The sequence below is a fragment of the Elgaria multicarinata genome, chromosome 5 (genome assembly GCF_023053635.1).
Source record: "Elgaria multicarinata webbii isolate HBS135686 ecotype San Diego chromosome 5, rElgMul1.1.pri, whole genome shotgun sequence".
In the NCBI taxonomy this organism is placed as follows: domain Eukaryota; kingdom Metazoa; phylum Chordata; class Lepidosauria; order Squamata; family Anguidae; genus Elgaria; species Elgaria multicarinata.
Window position 1 is genome coordinate 82,744,149 of NC_086175.1, and position 9,585 is coordinate 82,753,733.

A 9,585-nucleotide genomic window follows, 5' to 3' on the forward strand; every position below is an offset into this window, starting at 1 on the left:
GTTTAAAATACACAACAAAATTATAAGACATTAACATAGATGGAGGGCCAGATTATTCTCCAAAGGCCTGCTGGAACAAAAAAGTTTTAACCTGCTACCGAAAGGTTCCTTTCCTTTTCCATTTTTTTTTTTTAAATGTTGCTCTTATCATCCCAACCTCCACACTTTCAGTGTAAGGGCTGAAAAAGTATTCCAAGATGCATACAGCTCTCTGTAGGTAGTCTCTTTCAAGAGACTGGGGACCCAGTCTGATCAGGACTCACAATTTAATGGAAGAGTCTACCGCTTTCAGGTAGGGGCTAGAGATGGCATATGTGGCCACAATCCCGGTCTTCCCTTCTACTCTGCACATGGAGAGGAAGTCCAAACCGCGGGGTGTGTGTGTGTGTGTGTGTGTGTGTGTCAAACTGCCCTTCACCTTTGGAATTCTCTTACCTCAGAGACCCATCAGAGTCCAAGCCTGACTGTGTACTGTTTTTATTCCAGCTGTCTTTTGCTGGAAGAGAGGGGGAACAGAGCATTATCAGCCCCAAGCCCTTAAAGTGTGGTGAGCTATCATCAAATGAAGGCGGGAGGGAAGCTCAGTGGTGCCCTCAGGCCGAGGTTTTGGGACAGAACTCCAGGGCCTCCGTCAACAGCATGAGCCCCCAAAGGCAGCAGCCCCCAAAGGCGCTGTCTGGAGAAAAGCGAAGCAATACACACAACCATCTGAAGCGGGGCCTGATAACACCATTAAGTCCAGAGCGTAGAACTGCCTCACTGCACCACTGGAGTGGTTATAAGAACTTACCCAAAGTACCTGAGATTAGAAAGACATACAACACGAGCAGCCAGGTAAACCACTACGCAACTTGGCTCGCTTAAGCAAAGAAACCCAAACTACCTCTCCCAGCAGGCACAGCGCAGGAAATACGTCATAACAGTACATTTTCCCCGCCCCCTTCATTTCCGACGTCGCTAGAAAGCCCCTCCCCGTCCCATCAGCCCCTTCGCACGGTTTAGGGGACGTGTCTTAGGTTAACCTTTCACGTAAGAACGCGCCTTGGTGCGCCGCGTCGGCTGATGGGTATTGTAGTTTATTTCCCCACCGGCCTCTATTGGCGTTTAGGCAAAGCAGGACTACATTTCCCAGCATGCCTCCAGAGGCGCGAGGGTTTTCCAGGCTGCTCATGAAAATCGAAGGTACAGTCAGCAAACCGGCAAACGACCCAGGAAGCCGGCTAGGGACGCACGGAGTAGCAGCCGGGACTTCGTAGGACCGGGCCAGGACGCTACGTTGCCGGAGATGGCTGGGGAAATGACGGTGCTTGGTAAGTGTGCGATGAGGGTCCGATGAGAATACTGGGCGGACGAGCCTTTGCCAGACATCCTCGCCTTCACCTCCTTACGGGGCTCAGTCCCGGCACCCGCGTTGAAAGCCGGCTCACAGCATCGCAGTAGGGGAAACAGAAATAAAAGCGGAATAGCCGGGAATGGAGCCTCCGGTGTCAGTAGCAGTGTACCTTTTGTTCATAGCGGCAGTTGCAGGGTGGGCTTTTGGACTGATCCAGCCCCTGCTCTTATAAGAACCGTACTGGAACAGACTAAGGCTTCATCTAGTGTAGCGTTCTGTTCGCAAAGTGGCCAACCAGCTGCCCCCAGAAACCCACAAGCAGGACATGAGTGCATCAGCGCCCGCCCATGTTCCCCAACCGGTGGTGTACGGAGGCTTACTGCCTCTGATACTGGAGGCAGCATAAAGCCATTAGGACTAGTAGCTAATGATGGACTGTGACCAATGTTAGCCTGTGTTTGGTAAGGCCACAGGACAAGGAGTGGTCAGCACCTGAGACAGCCTTGCTCAACCTGATGACCTCCAGATGTGTTGGTCTGCAACTCTCAACCTCCCCCTGCCAGCTGTAGTCACAAGGCTTTTTCTCTCATTTCCTGTTATGGAGTGTGTTGCACAGATCGTGTGTGCCCCATCTGCTAACACTGGGAAAAACCTGATGCACCTGTTCCAGAGAACTGGCAGTGACGAATGAGGAATAGATTCTCGCTTTGTGTAGGCAGCTCAGTGAAAGCATCAGCATTGTGCAGCAGGCTGTGAAAAAGCCAAATGCTTGGGTTATTAGGGAAGGGATTGAAAACAAAACTGCTAGTTTCAAAATGCTTTTATTCAAATCTGTGGTGCAGCCCTTTTGTAGAAGGCATAGTTCTGTATGCAGTTCAAAAATAGAACTGGAACAGAGGCAAAATGATTAGGGAGTTGTGGGATCTTCCCTGCAAGAGGAAACTGAGGTAGGACTATTTAGTTGCGGGGGAGGGTGGGGATTAATATGAGGACACGATAGAAGTTTATAAAATTATGTAGTGTAGAACAAGTGTATTTACTTCTTCTGATCTTTTTAATCACTCTTTCTCTGTCTCTTTCTTGTTTAGGTTCTGCTGTTTTGACGCTCTTGTTAGCTGGATATCTGGCCCAACAGTATTTACCTATGCCCACCCCAAAAGTAATAGGGGTTGACCTTGGCACCACGTACTGTTCAGTTGGCGTGTTCCTTCCTGGCACAGGGCAGGTGAAAGTGATTCCTGATGAAAATGGGCACAACAGCATCCCGAGCATAGTGTCATTCACTGAGACAGATGTATATGTGGGATACGATGGGCTAGAGCTGGCAGATGCCAATCCACAGAACACTGTGTACGATGCCAAGCGATTTATAGGGAAGATCTTCACGCCAGAGGAACTGATTAGTGAAAGCAGCAGATACCCATTTAAGGTGAGCTCAAAACTTTGTTTACCAGACTAGTTAACAAGGTGTATCTGATAGCCCTAATTTCCCTTTCTGTGGAACAGATTAGAAGTTGCCTTAAGTGCCATTTTTGGTAGAAAGGTGGGGTGCAAGTCTAATGAGTCCATTTTTTTGTATATTTGTTTCTAGGAATTGATGAAGTTGAGTGGTGAGAAGTGTTCAGCCCGTGATGAGCATGTTTTCACGTTTCTGTTTCATTGAAATATATTAGTGGTTCTGGGAGTGCCTAATTTTTGCTACACCATTCTTTGGTATAGATGATATTTTATGCATCATGTTAATCCATGGAAGACAAGGAAAATTTAATTGTCAAATAAAACTTCCAGGATAAATTCTGGAGTGATCAAATAGGGCAGAATCCAATGGTGTGCTAATCATAGAATAGTAGAATTGGAAGGGGCCTATAAGGCCATCGAGTCCAACCCCCTGCTCAATGCAGGAATCCACCTTAAAGCTCCCCACCCCCACCTTAAAGCCTCTTCTGGTTTCTTTCTGCCCTGCCAATTCCCTTCTGCAAGTGGTGGGTGCCACCAATTCCGTTGCACAAGTGGGACCCACTGCTTATGCAAGGGAGATTTAGTGCTTTCTAGGAGAAACCACAAGATGAGCAGAAATGCTTATATCTGGAAGGAGATATAACCTGCCTTCCCCAACCTTCCCCAACCTGCCTCCTTTCAGAAATGAGTGTTCCCAGAAATACTAAATCAACATTGTGCAAGCAGTGAGGACCATGTGTGCAACAGAATTGGCAGGGCATAAGAGAATCAACGGGGCATAAGCATCCTGTTGGATTCTGCCCGTAGATCCTACATAGAAGGAATTTTGCTTATTAAGAGCACAGTCCTATGTATGATTACTTGGAAGTAAATCTTGCTATGTACAGTTGGGCCCACTCCCTGGTAAGCATGGGGTCCCAGCCTATGAAATGTGCTGTACTTCACACTTAAAGGTTCTGCTGTATTTCTCACCATCCCCAGATCCTTAACAACAGGGGAGCTGCTGAATTTTCTGTCGCAACCAACGACACGTATAATGTAACACCAGAATATATCGGTTCTCAGCTTCTTTTGAAATTAAAGAAGATGTCAGAGGAGTACCTTGGAATGCCAGTTTCCAAAGCAGTGATTTCGGTGCCAGCCGAGTTTGACGAAAGACAACGAAACTACACAATTAAGGCAGCCAGCCTTGCAGGTGACACCCATTTTAACTGCTACTGTTACTAAATTCATAACATCATATTTGGAATGTGTATAATGTGCCAACATTGACGCAGTAGCTTCTACCTGTTGAAACAGTGAAGATAAAAAAATGTTGGAGAGGTTAAAATAAACTATTGTAAGATTTCAGGGGAGAAATAGTCATTTACACCTAACTATTCTTACTTTAAATAAAATACAACTTGTTGCCCAAGAAAGAGTTTCCCAGTAGATGTGTCTAAAACAACCTTCCCCAATCTGGTGCCCTCTAGATGTTTTGGACTACAACTCCTATCATCCCTGGCCATTGGCCATGTTGGCTGAGGCTGATGAGAGTTATAGTCGAAACATCTGGAGGGCAAGAAGTTGGGAAAGGCTGAGCCAAAAGCTTCAACCTTTGTATTTGGACTATTAACGGACCATTTGAATGTATCTTCTGTTGAATGTACATCAGCAGATAAAAAATGGAATTATTATTATTATGTTTATTTGTATCCTGCCTTTTGCCCAGTGCTAATATTGACTTGTTTTGCTTTCTGAAGGTCTGGAGATCCTGCGGGTCATTAATGAGCCCACTGCTGCAGCAATGGCGTATGGGCTCCACAAGGTTGATGTGTCTAACGTTCTGGTAGTAGATCTAGGTGGAGGAACATTGGATGTTTCTCTGCTCAACAAGCAAGGAGGAATGTTTCTGACACGAGCCATGGCAGGTAAAGAGAAAGCCTCTGTTTCTTAATAATGTGCCCTGCTAGTTTACAAAATACTGCAACACACTTTAGATTGCAATTCTAGTATAGTGATTTGTCATTTGATTCCTGCATGATTTGGGTGGGTGGGTTTGTACGCTTTTATATCGCTCGATGGACCTATACTTGATTACTATATAATCTGCTGTGGGTGGATGTAGTACTTGCTGTGCACGCTTTTCATAGAGTATTAAGTACTGACAATGTGTATTTTACTGAGCCCCCTTCCCAAGTATTATGTGCTGTTCAGGCTATATATCCCACTGTTCTCCAGTGCTGTGAGTTTTCTGATATATGTTGTCTTTATGTTTTAGGTAACAATAAGCTTGGGGGACAGGACTTCAATCAGAGGTTGATGCAATACCTGTATAATGTGATCTATCACAAGTATGGCTCTCTGCCCTCCAAAAAGGAAGAAATACATAGGCTCAGACAGGCTGTAGAAGCCATCAAACTAAATTTGACAATTCACAGCTCTTCCTCAATCAGAGTTTCTCTTACTGTGCCAGAGAAGAATGACCAGATTGAAGATGTGCAGGAAGAGCACAAGGATTACAGTGAACATGAAAATGTACCTTTAGAAACAGAACCTGGGATGAAAGAGAATAGGAGGGACAGCTTTTCAGAAACACAGAGCAATGCTTGGAAGAAAGTTCTCTTTGAAACGGAAATTTCCCGAAAACTTTTTGAGACATTAAATGAGGACCTTTTTGAAAAGATCCTTGTGCCCATTGAGCAGGTATTGAAAGAAGGACATCTACACAAGACAGAAGTAGATGAGATTGTATTAGTTGGAGGATCCACTCGAATTCCAAGAATACGTAAAGTTATTACAGAATTCTTTGGGAAGAAACCCAACACATCTGTTGATCCAGACCTTGCAGTTGTAATAGGGGTGGCTATACAAGCAGGAATTGTTGGGGGATCTTGGCCTCTTCAAGTTAGTGCTGTAGAAATCCCAAATAGGCATTTACGAAAGACTAATTTCAACTGAGCTTCAGTGTTCGTATCCCTTTCCATTATTTGTAGATCCATGACTAAGCAAAGTTCTGTTTGTCTTAACTTAATTCCATTTGCATGTTGTTGGACTGTTCAGTATACATTGGTACTTTTTTCCTTAAGGGATTAGAAATTGGAAATTGAGGGAATTCTGTTTCTACTTGAGCTGCAGGAAAACATATGCTCATTATGTGAATGAATGCCAATGATCAGAAGCGTTGCTTCTGAAGCATAATTTTATTCCCCCCCTTAATTTAATAATCAACAAAACCTCAGGACTTCATTACTTGAAAATTAAACAAAACAATTTTGGAGTAATGATGGATATAGTGTTGACATTGTATCCTGGAATTTCCCAGGAGCTTGTATTAACTATGCTGGCCTGGTATGTAGCAGTATTAATGCAGATAGCACAGCTGAACTTCATCTTAAATGGTGTTTAAGAGCACTTTTCTCAATGTTGTGTTCCAGCTTCAATATGCTTTAGATATTGTCAAAATTTCCTGTCTAATATGTTCCTTAACAGCAGTAGCCATGGGGAATCATCACTTTTGGAGACCTCTTAATATTTCTCAGTTTGAGGTAGTAAGAAGCAGTAGTTATGTATGGTGACTTGCCATGTAGAGATGGATGCTAGTAGCTGTATGCATGTTATCAACTGGAAATTCAGAGATTGTGTGACTTAACTTCATTTGAATGTAATGCTAACACCAGCCCTCCTAAACCTGGTGCCCTCCAGAAGTTTTGGACTTCAACTTCTATCAGCCCCAGCCAGCAAGGCCAATAATCAGGGATGATAGGTGTTGTATTCTGAAACATCTGGAGGAAACCAAGTTGGAGAGGACTGTGCTAAACTATTGATTACTGTAACATGAGTGGGCCTTGACTCGTACACTCCCCTCTCTTCCTTGAGTAAGGCCATGAGAAGAACATTCAAAGCTTTGGCTTCCATTTTCAGTTAACCACAGTTTACTGTAATGTTTGAGCTCTAAACTGTGGTTAATCATAATAATGGTTTACTGAAACAAGCCAGCTTCATAAACCATTGTTTGAAGTTAGCTTGTTTCAGTAAACCAGAATTTGTCCATGTTTGGCCATGCCAGAGGGTATTTTTTTCTATAATGGAGGTAACTCTATCCATGCTTTAGTTTTAATGTTCATGCACATCGGAGGCAGTCTTTCTAACCATCTCATTCAAAATCTTTGAAATAACAAAATTAGTCAAAGCTTTGGTAGAAAATACTAAAAAGAAAAACTTTTGAAAAGAGAACACTCCATTCTTGTTAGTAACAATATTGGTATTTTCAAACTGCTGATGTTAGTCAGCAGTATTGTAGTAAACATGTCATTGTTTACTGCTCGTTTTAAGTTTGCTTCCAAGTTTGCAATTAACCTGTAATCTAAATAATTGGGTGGGGGGGAATCACACAAAGTGTTGCACTGTAAATGCAAGCAATGTGGAGTGTTCCCGGGTGTTCATCCACATAGACAACAGTGCGAACCAGGCAGTCTGAGATACGACCATTAGCAATATTCCTGATTGTACGTTCTGGAAAACGTGCCACATAATTTGTATAATAAACGTATCTCTGACTGCCCAGTTCATGCATGGTGTTTGTCCACATAGGCACTTTGTCAAAAGACTGTCAGGACCACTTTTGTGTAGAACAAAACTTATTGTATAGAATGAGCACATTGGTCAAACCTAGGTACCCCATTGATGATTCAGGAATTGGTGGTGATGGTTTGAAGAGGAATTTCCTGATTATTGGAAAGGGGTAGCTGGAACTGTTATTGTTTAGATATTGTGATCTACCCATAGGTTTTGTGTAGATACTACAGAGTGGATTGGTATTAGCAGGGCCATCAAATACTTCACCAAGATCCAAAGAAATTGGTTCCAAGAGCCCAACAAGCTTTGGATTTGAGTTTCCCCTCTCCCTTCAACTATCAGTTCCCATTCTACAAGGCAAATTGCTTTTAAAATTTGGGAGACTTTCAAAATCAGTTTGCGATAAATCATGGGTATTCTGAATTCATGGGTGTCTGCTATTTGATGAAAAAAATACCAAAGATTCTACTACCCCTTGTGTGAACCTAAATAGCTCAATGGATTTGGGGCATTCCTGTCTTATTTAGGATCTATATAAGTAGCCAAGTCCTTAATTTTAAAAGGACCTAATTTTGTAAAAGGTGCATAGCACCAAGAGGGGAGCGAAATAAAAGGAGAATGTAGATCACAGATTATTTAAAGGGACCGAAGGAAATACATAACTTATTCCGGTTGGGAGGCTCTCCTTACAGTATCTGTGGATAGAAATATGAACTGCATTTGTCTCATGATGAGGGAAACATGCATCTAACCTTTTATAATCTTGCCAATGCACGGCCAACTCCTGTTGCCTCTGAACTGGAAGCCATGCTTCCATATATTAATGGGGGTCAGGATTACACTTCTTGCTCAACTTAGCAAGAAGAAAAAAGCTTTGCCTCACAGAGCTTATTGTAAATGCTGTTTATCAATCAATTTTTATTTAAAATTTCATTAGAACCTTGAGCTGTCAAGTGAGGATTTTATGTAGCAAGACAAGGTACAGGGTAAACTATACAAAACTGGATCAAGTATAGGTAAAAGATGAAGCATACTTCAGACTTGTAGCCTTGGAATAATTTTTTGCCTCTCAAATTCAGATTGGTCAGGGACCAAAATAGCTTCTAGAAGTTTTTGAAGAGCAAAAATGAAGCGATCTCTGGTGGGTCTGATTCCAAAAGACTGTTTTAACTGCTGTGGTGCAAATAGCAGCTTGTACGGGTGGAATTAAAGCAGACCTCTGAGCTTGGTAAATGGAACAGACTTGATAGTCTCCCTTCATCCTTATGGTTAGGTGGGGCTGGAGGCAGCTTCCCAGCTTCTGAGGTGCTGTGCTAGTGCCGAACCTAGTAGAATCTGACCAGTTTTAAGAGGCTGAGATTCACTTGAAGGTTTAGAAAGTGTTGTTTTGCAATGAAGAAAATATATTTTGGGCATTACTTAGGATAGCAGTTTCTGAAACAAACATGTGACCATATTTTTGACATGGCTTTTAAATGGCAACACATTATGTATTCAAATTGTTATCGTGGGTTTCTATAAAATTAATATATGAAAACAAGATTTCTACTCCCTTATATGTCTTTATTTGAATCCTTGCTATCTCTTGCTGCTATTACTACTGTTCCTTCTGGATTGTGGCACATAAAATGGTTTGCAGACTGAAGTGAAACAGCTTTTCTGGATGAAACAATTTTCTTGGAGAATGCATTTACAAATGTTCTTTTTGTATTATCAAAATAAAAGACTTTTTATAGTGTCTATGGCACTTATAAGACTAATCATTGTAAATTAGGGCAGGGCAATAGAAACAGGGTGACGTTTGTGACAATCATTTCTAAATATGAATTCACTTTGTACATTCGTTAAGTTATGTCTGCTTCATTAGTTCTGTTTAGTTTTGTTAGACAAACTTTCCATCCTATTATATCAAAAAGAATATTAGAGGGGGGGAAATCCCATGTATGTCCTGTTCATACCATGTTAGCAAGTTCACTTGCAGAGATTCAGATATTCTGAATTGGTTACAACTTAATATTCATCAACTTGAATATTTATTCCATGCAAAGGAATTCATTTTTTTTTAAAAAAAAATGAAGGCCTAAAATTAGAGTGACGGCTTACCTCAAAGAACCAGGTAACAGTGTTTGGGAAAAAAATGTATTACGTTCTTTGTAAAGGCAAATCGCCAAACTAAACAATTTGAATTATTATGCTTTTGAAATTCAAGACATAAACTATAGCTCTCTAACCATGGG

The 9,585-nt window shown here is 41.9% G+C and overlaps 1 protein-coding gene across 1 annotated transcript; it reads left to right on the top strand.

Moving 5' to 3' along the window:
- The first annotated feature begins 1,130 nt into the window (after positions 1 to 1,130).
- On the top strand, positions 1,131 to 9,136 carry HSPA13 (heat shock protein family A (Hsp70) member 13). The gene is made up of 5 exons (XM_063126759.1): positions 1,131 to 1,310; positions 2,422 to 2,762; positions 3,773 to 3,986; positions 4,534 to 4,701; positions 5,052 to 9,136. The coding sequence occupies exons 1-5, from the start codon at positions 1,286 to 1,288 to the stop codon at positions 5,729 to 5,731; spliced, it is 1,428 nt and encodes a 475-aa protein (XP_062982829.1). The 5' UTR covers positions 1,131 to 1,285; the 3' UTR covers positions 5,732 to 9,136.
- Positions 9,137 to 9,585: the final 449 nt, after the last annotated feature.

What these genes read in the sequence shown, in the direction of transcription:
- HSPA13 (XM_063126759.1), top strand. Translation starts at nt 1,286, where the DNA reads ATGGCTGGGGAAATGACGGTGCTTG. An exon ending in TGGGGAAATGACGGTGCTTG is followed by an intron (nt 1,311 to 2,421) that starts GTAAGTGTGCGA and finishes TTTCTTGTTTAG; the next exon opens with GTTCTGCTGTTTTGACGCTC. An exon ending in TAAGGCAGCCAGCCTTGCAG is followed by an intron (nt 3,987 to 4,533) that starts GTGACACCCATT and finishes TGCTTTCTGAAG; the next exon opens with GTCTGGAGATCCTGCGGGTC.